General features: G+C 43.6%; 1 protein-coding gene across 4 annotated transcripts in view; it reads left to right on the forward strand.

The window, feature by feature from the left end:
* Positions 1 to 20,858, forward strand: part of SCLT1 (sodium channel and clathrin linker 1) — a 121,717-nt gene that overhangs the window by 39,074 nt on the left and 61,785 nt on the right. For all 4 annotated transcript variants that reach the window (XM_054029482.1, XM_054029483.1, XM_054029481.1 and 1 more), the window contains exons 13-15: positions 140 to 317; positions 3,146 to 3,244; positions 15,219 to 15,290. In XM_054029482.1, the coding sequence (XP_053885457.1) occupies positions 140 to 317; positions 3,146 to 3,244; positions 15,219 to 15,290 (349 nt within the window). The remainder of the gene's footprint in view (positions 1 to 139; positions 318 to 3,145; positions 3,245 to 15,218; positions 15,291 to 20,858) is intronic.

A 20,858-nucleotide genomic window follows, 5' to 3' on the forward strand; every position in this document is an offset into this window, starting at 1 on the left:
ATGCCAGAGAATTTAAACATAATATTTTACAAGTAAATTTGTACTTTCTATATATGAGAACAACTAGTTTGCAGGAGTGAAAGTGTTTTAGCAAGATGCCTGTTCTGCCAATGAGGATCTGAGTGTTCTAACTTTCTAGATTATGTGTAGCTGTACAAGACGCTGAACAGTTGAGAACAGAGAGGACTGCTCTGGAAAAACAAACTAGAGAGCTACAGGCAAAGTGTGCAGATCTAGAAGAGGAAAAATACGATGCTATAGTAAAAGTCCGAGACAGCATGCAACTCTTAGAAGAAGCTAACCTACAAAAAAATCAGGTAAGACAAGGCATCAAGACACATTCTTTACCACATCATTGAATACTTGAAGTTACTAAGGGCCTGTTCACACGACAAAAATCCATCAAGGGGACTCAGTTACAACACAATTGCCTCCTGACCCTATTGCAATACATTTTATTTTTACTGTGTAAAGGACCTAACTGTGATGTAACTATTCTAAAGCCTGGTTTTGTGTAGTAGACCTGTCCAAAGTTTTAGCCTGTTTAAATAACCTAGCCAGGATTTTCCAAAAGTGACTCAGTGATTTCTGAGGCATCAATTTTTGGGTGCTCAACTTGAAAACACATTTAGGGGGAATGCTTTTGAGTGGGTGGTGATTAGCATTTTCTAAAAATCAAGCCTTTAGGCAATTAAAAGTAGTTTGACTTACATTTGCTGACAAGTTGTTACAATCCACTAAATGTGCATGAAAGTAACCAGCAGCAAATGAAGCCCAGCTAGTTCAAATTTGTTGGAATAAATTATTTAAACCTTAAAGAGTTTGTATTTGTTCTAATCAGTATCAAGCAGCTAGAAGAGTTAAGTGTGACTAGCCCTCTTTGTAACCTAAATATCCTTTTCAAATTGAGGCATCTCATGGGCAGCAGAATAAGTGGTTTGTTTTTTGTTTTGTTTTTACTTTGGAGATACAATAGTTAGTGCTTTATTTTTAGTGTTTTCTCTCTTTCTTGGTAGCAGCTCTGTGATAAAGGGGCTAGATTCTGCCTGCCTGAAAGTTGGGACTGAATGTCCAATGGAAGGAGGCTGCCCCTTTTCCAGAATGGGGTTCCAAACAATGACAAAACGCAAAAGTGCTAGGGTTATTGCTATAGCCAGCTGTCTGTCTGTTTAATTAGAGGAAGACGACCAGCTGGGAGACCCGTGGCTGAAAGAGAGAAATAGAATCGAGTCAGGGATGGATTATGTGCAAGGACAATTTTATTCCTTTCTCCCCCACAGCTCCCATCCACTGCTGCCCATCAAACAGGTTCTAGTTCCTGGTCTCTTGGAGCTTCCACACTGCCCATTCACTGTGCCCGCTCGTACACACACTGGGGGGCCATCAGCTGAAATATCTACGGCCAGCATATCCCCTCCTTTGCCCACCAATTCCCTGGCCAGAGCAGCTACAGAACCTACTCTACCCACTGATCCTACCTGCTGCAGCTCCCCTTCTTAGCCAGGTTCTGTTTTCTGGTAGAGGGAGAGCAGGGAGTTGATTTCTCTCCAGCGATTACAGATAGTCTTTGGAGCTGTCAACTGCCACTTCCTGGCAAGCACAATGTGACTCCTACATCTAGGCTTTAGAGCCTTAAATTAGGAAAACCAAGGGGGAAAGAGTAAAAGTTTAAAAATAATGTTTTTTTTTTTTTTAATTTAAGAAAGGGAAACTACTATTATTCTTCTATTGCTCAATTTGAAATGTGTCATTGAAGATGACACTTAAATAGCATATATAAAAAGGCAGGTGTTTAAGAAGGTTAAGATTAGTATATTAGTACTACAACTACAGCACTTTTCATCCAAGTTTTTTCAGCAGAGCATTTGATGCTCAGTTCTTCATTGAGTATGTGGTAGTGTGGATCCCACTGTAGGTGGACATACACCTGGTGTGTGTGTTTGAGCTCAGATCTTTTTTTTATTTGCAGTGTCCATCAGGGCCAGTGATATCATGTAAAGTGTTATGTCAGAAAGAAATGGTTCAGTAAAAATTACTTTACTTGCAGTACATGTCTGAAACACTAATTGAACAGATACAGAAGTAAATATCTTGCTTGCTTTTACGGGTAACAGGTTAGCATAATCCTGTTATAAGAACAAAATTAAATTATAGTAGAATCCAGCTAATTGGCAATAATCACTGGAAGATGCTTTGTAAATTACTGAATTTTGCAAATTAGGAAGTGAGCAAGTGCAAAAAATAAAGGATGAAGCATCAAAAATGTACTTGTAATATCTTTGTTTGAACTCTATGGTAAGGGAGCTTTTATGCTTGTTAGGAGATTGTTCCTTTGAGCTGTGGGAACACATCCATCATGATGATACAAGGCACCCATTCCACTATCATGTTAACATGCTCAAAAATGTGGAATTGAGATAGTGTATTTAGTTGGAAAAGCTGGGGCCTATGGAAAGGAAATCCAAAAAAAAGGTGAAGAATTTTAACAAGTATACAAAGGGGAAATGAAAGTACAAGGTTTGTTTCCATTTATTTCAACAAAAGAAAAGTCAGGAAACTGAGCAAAGAGTGCTGGAGATAAATATTTGAAAATCTTTATCTATTCTGTGTTTTACAGATATATTTTAGGTATGGGAATTGTCACCAGGACCTTAATTGCTGCCAGAAAACTTGTTTCTTGTATTCTGAGCATGGGTTATTCCTCACTGTTCCTAGTCCCAGTTAAAAGCTTCTGAGAATATTCTTACCTCTTCGTATGAGTTCCTCCATTTTTCTTCCTCATAACCTGCCGTGGTCAACCTTCAAGTGTTGTTTGTGCTAAGATTTTATCTAAAAGGGCATCCTGACATACCAACTGGTTGCATTTTACTGGCTTGCAGAAAGCATACATGACAATCACCCATTCTCATGTCCAAGTTTATTGCCTTCCTGACATGCTTGAGTTCAGATAGCCAATAGAATGAAAAACTCAACACAATTCCTAACTTTTTTGTATCAGAGAGTGATATTCTGATGCCATTTTGCAAGCCATTATTTCTTTTTCTGTTTACTAAAGATTGTCATCACTGACATTTTTTTAATGAAAGATCACACTGTTTTTATTAAAGATAATTCTGGTTATAGTATTTCAAATTGTTTTCTCTAGGCCCTGCTCGGAGAAAAGCAAAAAGAAGGGGAGATAGAAAATATGAAAGAAGCAATTTCTCAGCTTGTACAAGATGCTGCTGCAAGAACTAGAAAGGAAGTATGTTATCCTCTTACAGCCCAGTCTTCTGCATAATTTCCAATGCTAATTGAATTAGTGTCGTTTGAATAAACATTCTTTTTATTTACTTCTTAAAACACTGTGTAGCGAGTTCATGATAATTTCAGCAGTTTATCAGTCTGTTCTTCATTGAATATGTAGTAGTGTGGATCCCAGTGTAGGTGGACATGCACCTGGTATGTGAGAGATCAGATTTTTTGATTTGCAGTGTCCATCAGGGCCACACATGTGTCCTGTGCAGTCTCATGCTCCCATGTGAAGGTATAAAGGGTGGTGCAGATGTAGCTTTTCCTCAGTTTCCTCTTACTGCCTGTGGCAGCAAGACAGAACCTGGTGAGTGTCCAATCCACTAATTCTTAGCTCAGACTAACTTCTACAAGTGTTCAAGAAAATCTTCAGAACTATTTATCTTCTCTGTTGACTATAATGAACTCTCTCCATCCATCTGAACAGAACTCTACCACTAGATCACCCCTCCTCGCCCCCATACATAGACTTCTCTATACAGGGCTTATTAACATGGTGAACTCAAAATCTGCATGCTTTAAGCCCTGTCCATCCTGACTAATCCCCTTGAAAGATGGGCACATCAGCTGTGTCTTCTGTCAGAGGGAATCTTGAGCAGATAAGTGTTCTCACAGAGAATAAGCAGACTCAAGTCATGGGATGTGAGGCTAAAGCTCCATCTTCTGGAACAGTCCATGAAGGTCTCATTACACCCTGAGGATACAAGCTCCAGAGTGCTGCTGGCAGACAAGCCAGCTTCAGGCAGCGCACCACCTAATAGACAAGCAACACTGAAGAAAGCAGTGCCCAGGTAAGAGCCAGCACCCACACCTCTGATGTCAAAGTCTGGCCACTTCAAACACAAAAAGCATACTCAAGGCAGATCTCAGTGTCCTATAATGACAGACACTGTAAAATAAATCCATCAAATCCCACACATTATCAAGGATTGGGGAGAAGTAATAACCTGCAGTGCAGCAGACTCCTTTGGCACCCATCCTGGCTCCAACAACTCATCCGCTGATTTGATGCTCACTGTGGAGTATGAGCCTAGAGGAGAGCCAAGACCATACATCTACTGTCATTGGTATAAACTCTGGTATTTGAGAGCACCGCACACTTTTGGTATCCTCCCAGGAGGAGGTCTGCTTCTCAGCATCACCAAGGTGTACGTTCTCCCTGTCTTCCAGCAGGGAACCCTATTCTGTGAGGCTGTTGTTCAGCTCCACAGATAGAACTACTGGCTTGCCCTACCACTGGCTCAGGGCTCAGCTGCCACCACCTCTTCACGAATGGCACTGGACAAACCAATATTCAACAAGTTAGCTATATTCCTAAAGTGTGCCTCCATATTCCTCTTAGGAATACTGGGGCCTATCATTTCAAGCATTGAGAAGCAGATGACCAGCCCTCTTGAGAAAGGTGATACTGTCATTTGCCCTTTCCCCGAGCATCCGGGGGCCAAGACCATCTACACCAACATACCAGGAAGAGCTGGATACAGGGACTGAGTGGCACCAAATGCCCCATTTTCACTGCCAAAGGACTTTCATTTTCATTACTAAATGAAGCAGTATTCTCCAGACTGGATGACTTTGAAGTGTTCCAGGAGCTCCTTGTGGGGATTACTGAGACTCTGCATATCAAGACCTTGGCTGTATCAGAGGAATCCTACAAACCGTTTAACATCTTGTCAGCTTCTGGTCCAGCCAGGATCTTCCTCCCCATAAATGAAGGACTGCCTAACCCTGCCAGTGCTCAGAGGCAGACACTGGCCATGATAACACCCATTGCAAAATGAGTCAGGAAGGGGTGGGATTTGAGTATTACTATGCTTCCCCAATTCAGGCTTCTTAGTAGTGTCAGTGAGACCAAAAAAAAGTTGAAGTAGAGTAAGAGGACTCACAAGGACCCCAAAAGTCTTAGCCTTAACCTACTGCAACTACAGGTAGCTTACTTCCAGACCTTACTGGCCAAATATTACTTCTAACATGGGACAGGGTGACATGCTTCCTGACAAAGCTCCTGTATGACAGCAGAGAGGTACTTAAAGACATAATTAAGCAAGGTGAACTACTGACCAAGACAGCCCTGCAAGTCATGATGGGCACCTGTGATGCAGGGACCAGGTATGTGACTGCCACTGTGACAATTGCCATTCATCATGGTGTCAGGCACAGGGCATCCCAAGAAAGGTATAGGTCACAATCGAGGACTTGCCATTACCAGAGACTGTTTGCTATGGGTTCAGGAGATTCTCATACAAAGCAGGAAGCCTTCTATCAGCAAGACTTCTTGAAATAGAAAAGATTTTTCCATGGTTACGTCAACACTGCTCACCTTACCATCAAGACTATCTTTCTTGTGGCCATCACCTCAACTCACAGTCAGTGAGCTCCAAGCCCTTATGGCTGAACCACCTTGTACTTCTTTCCATCGAGATGAGGTGGTGCTGAAATCATATTCCAAGTTCATCCATAAGGTGGTCTCTGAATGAATTTCACCTGAACTAATCAATTACTTTACCCATTTTTGTTGCCAAGGGCACACTTGATGTCATGAGAAAAGAAACTGCATACTTTCAGCATGTCCAGAGCTTTGTTTTATTACCTTAACAGGACCAAGCCTTTCAGGTTGTCTCTCCATCTCTTTGTGGCCCTATCTGGCCTGTCAAAAGGCCAAGCCTTCTCATCCTAGAATCTCCAAGCAGATCATACAGTGCATTTCCACCTGATATCAGATGGCTGGCAAACCTTTTTTTCAAAATATCAAGGCACTGTGCACCAGGGCACAAGCAGCAGCATCTGCCTGCATAAGGAACATTTCAATGCAAGAGCTACAATGTGGAGTAACCAGTGACTTGTTTTAAACATTTAAGCTCTTACCCCATGGCAGCCAAGTCAGAAGCCAAGTTCAGGAAAGCGGTACTGCAGTCTATTTGACTGATTGTAGCTGAAACTCCTCACTCCCACCATCCAAGGAGGACACTGCTTGCCAGTTACCTGCAGTGGGATCCACATTGACTACACCATCTCAAAGAATGGTTATTTACAGTAATTGTGGTTATTTAATACATTGTTGTCAGTGTGAATCCCACTTTTCAGAATCCACAGCTACTTAGAGTTTTGAGTTGAGAGGGACCTGAGGGAGGGTTATAGTCACTGTCGTTTATGTTCTTGCATGGGAGAATGAGGCAGCACAGGGCACATGTGCAGCTCTGACAGACACTACTAAAAATAAAATAAAATCTTGCATACATGAGGCACATGCATTTATGATGATGGGATCCATGCAGACTGTCGCCTCTCAAAGAACCACAGTTGCTGCAGGGTAAGTAACTGTTCTTTTCATTTTGAAGTATTAGTAAGCCCTGAACAACTATAGCACAATTACTTGGATAGGTAGAAATCTTGAACTGAATAAGGTGCCTAGAGGCAGTGGTGGAGCTAGACTGCTATTTTAGGAGACGGGGGCTCTCCTCCCATTCTGCTGGTCAGAGGTAAGATGTGTGAGGGGAAAGAGAGAAGCATTTTGATGAGAGGGTGGTGCAGGCTGGGAGATAATGAATGAAGAAAGTAAATGAGGTAAGGCAGTTATTGAATATAGAGAGGGAGGAAGAAGGAATGCGTGGGAGAGACTGCACTTGTAACTGTTTAAATTTGAGCTCTGCCATTCATTCATTCATTCATACCACACACACAGAATGATCTGTAAATGTTCTGTGATATGATCTTGTAAAGAAATTTATCTTTTGGTGCCCACATGCTGTTTCTCCAGAGTTAGAAAATGTGTATATTAAAATTATTACATAGAGGGATTTTAATAGGTTTGAGTATTAAAAAAAACAACCAAGAATGAAAATACATTCATTTTTTCTAGTGTGTTTTAACACGATAAAATTTTAGTAATTTTTTTTGCAGGGGACTACAAAAATGAGATTTGAATAACATCCATCTTGCACAGTCAAGGGTATAAGCATGTTTTTAAAAAAACCCAAAACAGCCAGGGGCATTTTGACCACAGCTTTTTACCATCTCTCATTGCATATATATTTAATGTTGATGGGCTGCTAAGAAGACTTTTTTCAGATGGTTTTATCAACTGTCTTGTGTGGTAATCATTAGCTGGGCCAGAACCCCAAACATACCTCCCAGATATTTGGAAAACTACTTCCTTGGCTATTTTCTTTTTTTGTGAAGAAGCTTATAAACACTACTCTAGTTCTCTGTGATATATTACTATTATTTCAATCAATTGATTTTGATTTTGGGGGTTAAATTTTGTTTTAATTCACCTTGGATACATATTTGAGACAACTGATTCTATCCTTTTTTAAAGAAAACAAACAACATCTTCAACTACATTTAGGAATGATTTCAAAATCTGTTTACTTCACACCTACTTTTTAACTACAATATTTATGTTTAATAAAATGTAGCTTTGCAGATACATAGTTCTTATGGTAAACTCGTGGCTTTAACTATTAAAAAGATACATTATTTAACTGAAAGACTATACAGGGCCTGCATGAGCAGCTACACTTCATAACTGTCTCATTCATATATGTCCATCTAGGTCATACATACTCAAAATGGGTATATATAATACCCGTGCATTTTATCATATACATATTATGAAATGTAAGTGCCATCCATATTCCAAAAAAAAACTGCATCTTTTGCCCAAAATGTCCAAAACACTTAATCCCCACTTAATCTAGCCTGTATCCCAAACAGACTCAACAATGAGTGGTGCCAGTCATTTTTCAGCTTTGTTATTAGCAAGGGCCTGTGCAAAGGATGGATCTTCCAATGTGCCCTCAGTGTAGCAAGATCATGACCTGCTCTTTGAACTGGATCTAGAAATAGAGTGGGCCTGATGGGTCACAGTGTCTTAAGAACATAAGAACGTCCATACTGAGTCAGACCAAAGGTCCATCTTGCCCAGTATCCTGTCTTCTGACAGTGGCCAATGCCAGGTGCCCCAGAGGGAATGAACAGAACAGGTAATCATCAAGTGATCCATCACCTCTTGCCCATTCCCAGCTTCTGGCAAACAGAGGCTAGGGACACCATCCCTGCCCATCCTGGCTAATAGCCATTAATGGACCTATCCTCCATGAATTCATCTAGTTCTTTTTTTAACCCTGTTATGGTCTTGGCCTTCATAACATCCTCTGGCAAAAGAGTTCCACAGATTGACTGTGTGTTGTGTGAAGAAATACTTCCTTTTGTTTGTTTTAAACCTGCTGCCTATTTTCATTTGGTGACCCCTAGTTCTTGTGTTATAAGAAGGAGTAAATAACAGTTCCTTATTTACTTTCTACACACCAGTCATGATTTTATAGACCTCTAGCATATCCCCCCCGCCTTAGTCATCTCTTTTCCAAGCTGAAAAGACCCAGTCTTATTGATCTCGCCTCATACAGCAGCCGTTCATAGAATCATTGAAGATTAGGGTTGGAAGAGACCTCAAGAGGTCATCTAGTCCCACCCCCAGCTCAAAGCAGGACCAACCCCAAATAAATCATCACAGCCAGGGCTTTATCAAGCCAGGCCTTAAAAACCTCTAAAGATGAAGATTCCTCCCTAGGTAACCCATTCCAGTGCTTCACCACCCTCCTGGTGAAATAGTTCCATACCCCTAATCATTTTTGTTGCTGTTTTCTGAACCTTTTCCAATTCCAATCTATCTTTTTTTGAGATGGGGCGACCACATCTGCATGCAGTATTCAAGATGTGGGCGTACCATGGATTTATATAGAGGCAATATGATATTTTCTGTCTTATTATCTATCTCTTTCTTAATGATTCCCAACATTATGTTCATTTTTTTGACTGCTGCTGCACATTTGAGTGGATGTTTTCAGAGAACTATCCACAATGACTCGATCTTTCTTGAGTGGTAACAGTTAATTTAGACCCCATCATTTTATATGTATAGTTAGGATTATGTTTTCCAATGTGCATTACTTTGCATTTATCAACATTGAATTTCATCTGCCATTTTGTTTCCCAGTCACCCAGTTTTGAGAGATCCTTTTGTAGCTCTTCGCAGTCTGCCTGGGATTTAACTATCTTGACTCATATTGCACCAATTACACATTTCTATGAAATAGTAACTGATCTATTTAATAGTGCATTGCTTCCTGAAGTCCCAAGACCCAATACCATGTAATAGAGGGAGTCTGTGTTTTCCCAAATGGAAAAATCTGTCCCATATTCACATTTCAATCACAATGTTCCATCAGAACTAATACCTACTGAACAATATTCTGTGAGACCAAGGTCACGTAATTGGATCCACGAACATGGACCCCTCTTCTCTATAGAAGAGCCTTAAATATTAAACACCTCGTTCATGGGAGCATGTCATAAATTTTAAATACAGTAGAATCTCAGACTTACACCAGAATTGTGGACTGACTGGTCAACCATACATTTAATTTGTAACTGGTAGTTTGCAATCAGGCAGTAGAGAGAAAAAAAAGTCAGTACTGTATTGTTAAACTACTTTAAAAAAAAAAAAAAGGAAAGCGTAAACATTTTTTGACAAGGTAAGGAAATTTTCTGTGCAAGTTTCATTTAAATTAAGACGGTTAAAAGAGCATTTTTCTTCTGCGTAGCAAAGTTTCAAAGCTGTACTAACTCAATGCTCAGTTGTAAATTTTTAAACAACCATAACGTTTTGTTCAGAGTTACAAACACTTCAGATCTATGAACAACCTCCATTCCTGAGGTGTTCGTAACTCTGAGGTTCTACTGTAGTGTAGACAGACATGGAAACTACGTAACTGTCAATTGCAGTTCATTCTGCCTGTATCCTTATCCACTTCAAGATGCTGCTCCTGATCTTAAGTGTAGCAAGTGACAATAGACTCATCCTTTTAATTTAGTTTCCACTTTCTAAAACTTAGAGGACATCATGTTCAGAATACTTACTTAAAAATTAATGTATTCATTTGACAAGCATGAAACAGCATCTTAGTTCAGTAAACATCTTTTTATTTTCAGTATTAAGTTTATCTCTAGATTAAAATTGTCCAGACAATTGAATTTATATTTAATAAATAGGAATGAATGTCTGTCTTAGATTTATTAGAGCTACTAGTCCTTTCAACTCTACAACCTCTGACAAAGTATTAACACTATCTGCCAAAAATGAGGTAATTAATTGTCTGCATATAATTCAAGTAAAGATGAAAAAAATGTCAGGAATGAAGGTCTGGTGCTGCGCTTGCCCAGTCATCAGGCAGCCAACAAGCAAGCCACCTTGCTATAGCCCAGCTGCATTTGATGGTTGCCTGATGACTTGGCAGGTACAACTGCAGACCTAGCTTTTGGGGTTTACTTGAATGATACACAGAACCTTAGTTACATCATTTTTGGCAGATACTTTTACTACTTTGTTAGAGGTTGTAGAGCTGAAAGGGCTGGTAGTTCTAAGATAAAAACTTATGTCATTTCAGATTCATGAACATTGTTCTAAAGAAATCTTTCATAGTGCAGAGATGTTATGCAAGGTAATAAAATAGAAAAGTTTTCCCAAGTGGTTTTTTACAGCATCAAAAACAGTTGATGGCACACTGTTAATGTCCGCAGTCTGCTTGCAAGCATTCTAACAGTATAGTTCGCTGCTGCAAGGATGTACAGTATATTGGCAGAACTTCAAGTGGCTAGATGGCACAGAAGAAGAATAAGTGTACTCTTATGACTCAGGAAAGATTCTCACAAATGCCCCGAGGTCCTAAAATGTTGCTGTCTGTGCAGATGTAGAGTGGGCCTTTACATGGATTCTTAAAGCAACATTCACTTCAGTAAATCTGTTCATTAGCACTGCATTACACCTGTTGTTTTACTGAGATCAACCCAGAGCTGTAGTTAATTTACTGATATAGCACCTGATCCTGTGAGTTGCTGATTGCCTCTTGAGAGCACAGGGTGTGCTGCAAAGTGTGGTTAAAATTGCCTTCTCAGTTTTTGCATCGCTAGAGCATTACTTCCAAATACTCTTCTGCATAAGAGAATGAGGCTTTCACTGAGAAGTGTTAGAGACACAAAGTGGGTGAGGTAATATCTTTTATTGGACCAACTTCACTTGGCACAAGTGACAAGCTTTTGAGTCACAGAGCTCTTCAGATTTGTCTTAAAATGACTTCAGTAGCCTAGGATCTCATTGTGGAAAAAGCACTTTTCATCTTAGTGCACAAACATGGATGTGAAAGCTGGAGTTTCCACCTTTTCACAAAACCAGCTAAAAGTAAACCATCAGGTTTTGTGTTCACATTTTTTCAAAGAATTATAATATAGTGGATGCTAGTTAATCATAATCCTGAAACTAATACACCTCTACCTCGATATAACGCTGTCCTCAGGAGCCAAAAAATCTTACCGTGTTATAGGTGAAACCGCGTTATATTGAACTTGCTTTGATCCACCGGAGTGCGCTGCCCCGCCCGCCCTGGAGCACTGCTTTACCACGTTATATCCGAATTCGTGTTATATCGGGTGGCATTATATCGAGGTAGCGGTGTAGTAACATTTTGGGAGCCGATCTTGTCCCATTGACTTTAATGTTAATGGGATTCGGATATTGGCATCAGGCATGCTGTTTATTAACGACTTTTTTGAAAAAAGGCATTAATTACTAGCAAATGTGTGGGGTTGCAACCAGGGAAAGAAGTGCTAAAGCTGCATGTTACCTCTTCCTGCACTCTCCAGGCTGCGTCCTGCCTTGATACTGGGGGCTAGCACTTCCTTCTTTGGCTGCAGCCCCACAAACTTGCTTGCATCTGGGTACCACTGCTTGCACAGGAGATAATGGGTTGGGGCATTAGGGAAGTCCCTGCCAGAGTCTTGGCACTGTGGGCTGGGAGGGAAGGCTGCAGGTAGGGCAGCAGCAGGGAGAAGGGCTGCAGCCCAGATGCTGGGGCTTTCCACAGAGAGTGGATGGACTGGGGCCCCTGAGGCTTCCTGGCACCTCTCCCTGTGCTCTCGGGGCTGCATCCTGCCTTGGTAGTGGATTGCTACGTACTAGTACTGCCTTCCCTGACTTAAGGCTGCATGCAGGCTTATGGGGCTGCAGCAAGGAAATGAAGCACTGGGACATGCCAAGCACCAGCCACAGACAGATTTGCAGGACTGCAACCATGGATGTACTCAAGTGCAACACACCATTGTTGCCACCAAGTGAAACTTCAGCTAGTCCCGCATGTTTCAGAAGCAGCATGTAGTCAAGGATCTTCAGTATTGTGGCCTCTAATAGGTTGACATTGCTTTGAGCTACCCATACAGGGTAAGCCTACTCTGGGAGAGAGGGGGGGAAATTAAAAAAAAAAAAAATAACGGGTAGATGCTCCCGCTTGGGGTGGAACTGAGACTGAGAGACTGTTGGGGTAAGTATCAGAGGGGTAGCAGTGTTAGTCTGAATCTGTAAAAAGCAACAGAGGGTTCTGTGGCACCTTTAAGACTAACAGAAGTATTGGGAGCATAAGCTTTCGTGGGTAAGAACCTCACTTCTTCAGATGCAAGTAATGGAAATTTCCAGATGCAGGTATAAATCAGTATGGAGATAATGAGGTTAGTTCAATCAGGGAGGGTGAGGTGCTCTGCTAGCAGTTGAGGTGTGAACACCAAGGGAGGAGAAACTGCTTCTGTAGTTGGATAGCCATTCACAGTCTTTGTTTAATCCTGATCTGATGGTGTCAAATTTGCAAATGAACTGGAGCTCAGCAGTTTCTCTTTGGAGTCTGGTCCTGAAATTTTTTTGCTGTAAGATGGCTACCTTTACATCTGCTATTGTGTGGCTAGGGAGGTTGAAGTGTTCTCCTACAGGTTTTTGTATATTGCCATTCCTGATATCTGACTTGTGTCCATTTATCCTCTTGCGTAGTGACTGTCCAGTTTGGCCAATGTACATAGCAGAGGGGCATTGCTGGCACATGGTGGCATGTATAACATTGGTGGACGTGCAGGTGAATGAGCCGGTGATGTTGTAGCTGATCTGGTTAGGTCCTGTGATAGTGTTGCTGGTGTAGATATGTGGGCAGAGTTGGCATCGAGGTTTGTTGCATGGGTTGGTTCCTGAGTTAGAGTTGTTATGGTGCGGTGCGTGGTTGCTGGTGAGAATATGCTTAAGGTTGGCGGGTTGTCTGTGGGCGAGGACTGGCCTGCCTCCCAAGGTCTGTGAAAGTGAGGGATCATTGTCCAGGATGGGTTGTAGATCACTGATGATGCGTTGGAGAAGTTTAAGCTGAGGGCTGTAGGTGATGGCCAGTGGAGTTCTGTTGGTTTCTTTTTTGGGCCTGTCTTGTAGCAGGAGGCTTCTGGGTACATGTCTGGCTCTGTTGATTTGTTTCTTTATTTCCTTGTGTGGGTATCGTAGTTTTGAGAATGCTTGGTGAAGATCTTGTAGGTGTTGGTCTCTGTCTGAGGGGTTGGAGCAGATGCGGTTGTACCTCAGCGCTTGGCTGTAGACGATGGATCGTGTGGTGTGTCCAGGGTGGAAGCTGGAGGCATGAAGGTAGGCGTAGCGGTCGGTGGGTTTTCGGTATAGGATGGTGTTAACGTGGCCATCACTTATTTGTACTGTGGTGTCTAGGAAGTGGACCTCCCGTGTAGAATGGTCCAAGCTGAGGTTGATGGTGGGGTGGAAGCTGTTGAAATCATGGTGGAATTCTTCCAGGGTCTCCTTCCCATGGGTCAAGGTGATGAAGATGTCATCAATGTAGCATAGGTAGAGAAGGGGCGTGAGTGGACGAGAGCTGAGGAAGGATTTTTGGGGTAAGGATCACAGTCTTCCCTTAACTCACAAACCAACGATCTCTCCTTCTGCTTCAGGGAGTGTCCTTTAAAAGCTACTGAGTCCTTTTGATCGCCTCCCTTGTCGGAGAACAAATTATTTTTTTTAATCTGTTTATAGCCCTTTGATCTGTTAGTTTCTAGCACTGGCAAAACAGTTGTGTAACTTTTGAGTAGGTAGTAGGATCTAGGATCCTGGAAGCTAATAGCTTTTCCCATTGTCTTTCAGGTGTATGCCAGGATGTTCTTATCTGAGGGAGTCATTCTGTTGTCTTCCTGGTTGTTCTTCCAATTGTCCCCAGTGAAGGCATATAACAGGGGTCGGCAACCTTTCAGAAGTGGTGTGCCAAGTCTTCATTTATTCATTCTAATTTAAGGTTTCGCGTGCCAGTAATAGATTTTAACGTTTTTAGAAAGTCTCTTTCTATAAGTCTATAATATATAACTAAACTATTGTTATATGTAAAGTAAATAAGGTTTTTAAAATGTTTAAGAAGCTTCATTTAAAATTAAATTAAAATGCAGAGCCCCCCCCAGACTGGTGGCCAGGACCCGGGCAGTGTGAGTGCCACTGAAAATCAGCTCTCATGACGCCTTTGACACACGTGCCATAGGTTGCCTACCCCTGGCATATAACAAACATTGCACTAACCTTCATGTAGTTATACAGTCTATCTCCATAAATATGTCACATACAGTATTCATAAGATTATCAGATAGCAGCTCAGTGTCCACCTCATCCCCTTCATCAAATGTACCTAATTAATAACTTCTGTATAACTTATAATACTCATTAATCTTAACTACTATATCAATCTTTCTTCTCTCTCCTCTCAAGAATTTTCAGGGCCGAACACTGATAAATGCCCTTTTGTGTTATCTTAGTATAGTTTTTTTTAACTCTAATTCTGTGTTCTTGAGGAATCTCTCAATTTCCTTTCTAGAGTCAATTCATTATTAAAGATCTCCTCAGAAATACTAGGGCACAGGTTAGTTAGCATCAATGTTCCATGGATAAAGGCCATATTTAATATGTTGGTGTACAGCAATGGTCCATTTCTGTCAGCAATTCCAGTCCCATAAACATGCATCATAGGATAGAAAAATAGTCTGTGCAGATTAAGTAAAATATCTTTTTTTAATTGCAGGTAGAGAATGCAAGGAAGCATTACAATATACAGATTTCTCGATTAACAGAAGAACTTTCTGCTCTTCAAATGGTACGTTCTGGACTGTGTTGAAAATAACTTTTATTAGTCAGAAATTTTTTTGAATACCTTTTTGTTACATGGACACATGTCCATTTGTATTTATCTATTACCGTGCACTCTATTTACAGGTATCACTGATATAAGAATCAGCTGCATATAGTGATCAAAACCATGGGGACAAAATCATTCATATATGAACCAAAATACCTACTTATAAGAATCAACCATTTTTAAGAATCGAATCATTTCAGATAAGTACGGCCATATTGGGTCAGACCAAAGGTCCATCAAGCCCAGTATCCTGTCCACTGACAGTGGCCAATGGCAGGTGCCCCAAAGGGAATGAACAGACAGGTTATCATCAAGTGATCCATCACCTCTTGCCCATTCCCAGCTTCTGGCAAACAGAGGCAAGGGACACCCTTCCTGCCCATCCTGGCTAATAGCCATTGATGGACCTATCGTCCATGAATCTATCTAGCTCCCTTTTGAACCCTGTTATAGTATTGGCCTTCATAACTCCCTCTGGCAGGGAGTTCCAAAGGTTGACATTGCGTTGCGTGAAAAAATACTTTCTTGTGTTTGTTCTAAACCTGCTACCTATTAATTTCATTTGGTGGCCCCTTGCTCTTGTATTAGGAGGAGGAGTAAATAACACTTCCTTATTTACTTTCTCTATACCACTCATGATTTTATAGACCTCTATAATGTCCCCCCTTAGTCGCCTCTTTTCCAAGCTGAAAAGTCCCAGTCTTATTAATCTCGCCTCATATGGAAGCTGTTCTATACCCCAAATCATTTTTGTTGCCCTTTTCTGAACCTTTTCCAATTCCAATATATCTTTTTTGAGATGGGGCAACCACATCTGCATGCAGTATTCAAGGTGTGGGTGTACCATGGATTTATATAGAGGCAATATGATATTTTCTGTCTTATTATGTATCCCTTTCTTAATGATTCCCAATATTCTGTTCGCTTTTTTTGACTGCCGCTGCACATTGAGTGAATGATTTCAGGGAACTGTCCACAATGATTCCAAGATCTATCTTGAGTGGTAGCAACTAATTTAGACCCTATCATTGTATATGTATAGTTAGGATTATGTTTTCCAATGTGCATTACTTTGCATTTATCAACATTGAATTTCATCTGCCATTTTGTTGCCCAGTCACCCAGTTTTGAGAGATCCTTTTGTAGCTCTTCGCAGTCTGCCTGGGACTTAACTATCTTGAGAAGTTTTGTATCATTTGCAAATTTTGCCACCTCACTGTTTACCCCTTTTTCCAGATCGTTTATGAATATGTTAAATAGGACTGGATCCAGTACAGATCCCTGGGGGACACCACTATTTACCTCTCTCCATTCTGAAAACTGACCATTTATTCCTACCCTTTGTTTTCTATCTTTTAACCAGTTACCAATCCGTGAGAGGACCTTCCCTCTTATCCCATGACTGCTTATTTTGCTTAAGAGCCGTTGGTGAGGGTCCTTGTCAAAGGCTTTCTGAAAATCTAAATAGATAGATGTCATTCTTATAAAAGGTGTGCACTGTAATGGATATGTAAACTTAAACATATAAAAAAAAATCTGTTTTAGACTTTCAGTAGGGCTGATGGAATTTAGACAATATCAATTGTCAGCAATTTTGTGAATGTAGATTCTCTGTTTTAGTCAATTCTCTGTTCAAAATTAAAACTTTTGAACAAAAGGAATGAATTAAAATTATGGGTCAACTATAGTTCTTCGAGTGACTGCTCATATCGATTCCAATTAGGTGTGTGCGCGCTGCGTGCACAGTCATTGGAAAGATTTTCCCCTAGCAGCACCCGTCAGGTTGACTGTGGAGCCCCCTGGAGTGGCGCCTTCCTGGCGCTCAATATATGACCCTGCCAACCTGGCGCCTCCTCAGTTTCTTCTTACCACCAGTGATGGTCGTTGGAACTGTGGCATCTTGCTCAGCAAGTTCTCCATGTTTCCCTAGCTCTTTATTTTTCTCTCTGTTTCTTATACCTTTTTAATTAGTTTTTATTTTAGTACACCTCTACCTTGATCTAACGCTGTCCTCGGGAGCCAAAAAATCTTACCACGTTATAGGTGAAACCGCATTATATTGAACTTGCTTTGATCCACCGGAGTGCGCAGCCCCGCCCCCCCCTGCAGCACTGCTTTACTGCGTTATATCCGAATTCGTGTTATATCAGGTCACGTTATATCGAGGTAGCGGTGTAGTAGTTTGTAGCAGTTGGGCTGGTGGTTTTACCCTCTATCCTGACCGCTTTTACTTGGGAGGGCTTTCATGCCCAAGTCCCAGCAGTTCAAGCCCTGGAAGTCCTGCTCCAAGCCCATGCCAACGGGCGACCCCCACTGCACTTGTCTGAAGTGTCTGGGGGAGACTCACCAAACCAATAGGTGCAGGATTTGCAAAGGGTTTCACCCCAGAACCAAAAAGGAGCGAGACTTTTGCTTTAAGCAGCTCCTTATGGAGGCGGCACTTAGACCTCAGCCTCCATCAGCGCGGCAGGACCCGGCACTGAGTTCTTCGGTGCGTAGCACCCCGGTGGCAGTGGTGGAAGCGGCACCACAGACGGACTGTAGCAGAGATCCACCTTCCCCAGCGCCGAAACCGACGGGATCAAACCAGCACCGCTCCCACTCCCCGATGCAGAAGCAGCACCAGAAGCAAGGGAGGAGTCGCTCTCCATCCCAGAGGCCTGCTTCTCTGGGGCCAGCCAATGGGGCGCGTCCTTGTGAAGAGCGCCCAGCGCTGAAGCCTGCGGAGACAGCACCATTGACTTTGTCCCCGCAAGTGAGACAATCAAGTCCGGTGCCTTTGGACTTCATGGCCCACATCATTGAGGAGGTGGAGCTGCCATCTGCTCCAGACACCTTTGCAGCCACAAGGGACCTCATCGCCATGACAGCACCGAGGTTGCCTACAATTCAAGCCAAGCCTCCGGTACCACATCATATGGCACCATCTCGAGGCAAACCAGCGATGATCCAGCCGTCGGCACTGCTGATGGAGTCCCAGCACCGCTCCAGATTGCACCAGTGCCCCCGATCGCGATGCTGATCCTCAGGTCGGTCCCCTTCACGCAGCAGGTCCCGCACCCGGCACCAGTCCCGACTCCTCCTGGCGACCCCGCATAGCCCCAGCCTCGCGGCACCGCTCCCCAGCCTTGCGGCACCACTCACCAGCTCAGCTTCACTGGGCACCGCCCTGGACCTCATGGTCCCGGTCCTTGGACTTGGGATCTAGGTATTCGGAGTGGGGCCGGCACTGGTCAAGTCATGAACACTCTGAGGTGGGGAGAGGGCTGTGGCCTGTGTAGTGGCAGGGAGCAGCTCAGTGGCCATTCTGGACCCTGTGGGCATACCACCAGGCCAAGGGTGCCCAGTCTAAAGGCTCCTGATCGGCCACCTCTGAAACGAGGGTGCTGGAGACCTCAGCTAGTTGCCCCAGCCCTAGGGCTGCTGAGGAGGTGCCATGCTGCTGCCCCCCTCACTCCGAACCAACTCCAACTTCGGTTCCTGAGCCTGGTGGAGCAGGTCATCAGGCTCCTGAGGGGCAGGACGACCCTGTTCCCCAATTAGCCTCTTCATCCTTCTCCCCAGACGAGGCTGTCGCAGGCACTTTCATCTCTCGACCACCTCCTATAGACAGTTGCACCCACCAGGACCTCCTGCGCAGGGTGGCACACAACATGGGTCTTCAGGCCGAGGAGGTGGTGGAGTCAGAGGACCAAGTGGTTGACATTTTGGCCCCAGAAGGTCCTTCGAGGATGGCTCTGCCCCTCATCAAAACTATACAGGCCAAAATCAAGACCATCTGGCAGACTCTGGCCTCCATCCCTCCCAGAGCCAAAAGTGTTGAGAGGAAGTACTTTGTGCCCTCAAAGGGGTCAGACTACCTTTTTATGCACCTGCAGCCCTGTTAATCGGTGGTTGTGGCAGTAAAGGAGAGAGAGAGAGGCAGGGGCAGCAAGCCCCAGCACCCAAGTCCAAGGAAGCCAAGCGCTTGGACTTGTTTGGGCGTAAAGTGTACTCTACGAGTACAACCAGCAGGCAATTCTGAGCCAATATAACTTCAACTCCTGGAACTCAATGCTCAAGTTCAAAGAGCTTGTGCCACCTGAGTCTAGGGAGGAGTTTGGAGCCATAGTAGAGGAGGGCAAGGCCGTGGCATAGACCTCTTTACAGGCCTCACTGAGCGCTGCAGACTTGGCAGCACGCATCATGTCCTCGGGTATTGCCATGAGGTGCATCTCATGGTTGTAAGCCTCCGACATACAGCCCAAGGTTCAGCAGACAATGCAGGACCTGCTTTTTGATGAGGTGGGCCTGTTCGTGGAGCAGACTGACTCTCAGTTGCATAGCCTAAAAGACTCGAGGCCTACTATGAAATCTTTGGGGATGCATGCCCCAGCAACCCAACGGAAGCATTTCAAGCCCCAACAGCCTCAGCGGAGCTCCTACCCTCCTCGGCCAAGGCAGGACTTTTACAGAAGAAGGGGAAGGAATGGCAGAAGGAAGCCTTCCAGCCCCCCTTCCGGACAAGGCCAGGGCCTGACCAAACCATTGTTGGGTTCCAAGCAGGCCTTTTGAAGGGACGCCCGAGGATGGCGCACCAGACTCATTCCCAGATTCTTCCCCGCCCTTTTTGAATAATTTGTCCCACTTCTGCCGTGCCTGGTCCCAAATAACCGCGGATCGCTAGGACTTCAGCACGGTGGAAGTGGGATACTGTCTCTCCAGTTCTGTTCCTACCCTCCTCCCCACCCCCTTTCCCTGTCCCTCTTCAGGGACCCCTCTCACGAGCAACTCCTTATCCAGGAGGTGCAGGTGCTCCTCACCATGGGAGCGGTGGAGTAGGTTCCTTAGGAACTAAGGTGCAAGGGATTCTACTCCCGATACTTCCTAATCCCGAAGGCCAAAGGGGGTCTCAGACCCATCTTAGATCTGCATGGGCTCAACAAATTCATGGTAAAGTTGAAGTTCCTCATGGTCTCCCTAGGCACTATTGCTCTATTATTCGGCCCCTCAACTGCCCCCCACCCCCAAGTTTTCACCAAATGCATGTCGGTCATGGCTGCTTTCCTCCATCGCCAGCAGGTACAGGTATTAACCCTACCTCAATGACTGGCTGCTCAGGGGCTTCACCAGGGCACAGCGGTGGTCCAAAATTCATTTGGTCAGGTGCATGTTCGAGCGGCTGGGTCTCCTCCTCAACTTGGGGAAGTTGACCCTGGAACCAGCCCAGAGAATAGAATTCACTGGGGCAGTGTTAGACTAGGTCCAGGCACAGGCACTTCTACCGGAGTCCCGATTCCGAGCCATCAAGGACATAATTCAAAGCCTCCAGCAATTCCCAACCTCAACAGCAAGGGGGTGCCTGAGTCTCCTCGGTCACATGGCTTCTTGCACTTACATGATTCGGCACGCCAGGCTACGGCTCAGGCCATTGCAGGCATGGCTTGCCTTGGCCTACCACCCAGGGTGCGACAGCTTGAATTCAGTGGTCACATTACCAGGGCAGGTCCCCACATCCCTCCACTGGTGGCTCAACTCCGAAGTGGT

Source organism: Malaclemys terrapin, chromosome 5 (assembly GCF_027887155.1).
Source record: "Malaclemys terrapin pileata isolate rMalTer1 chromosome 5, rMalTer1.hap1, whole genome shotgun sequence".
Classification (NCBI taxonomy): Eukaryota; Metazoa; Chordata; order Testudines; family Emydidae; genus Malaclemys; species Malaclemys terrapin.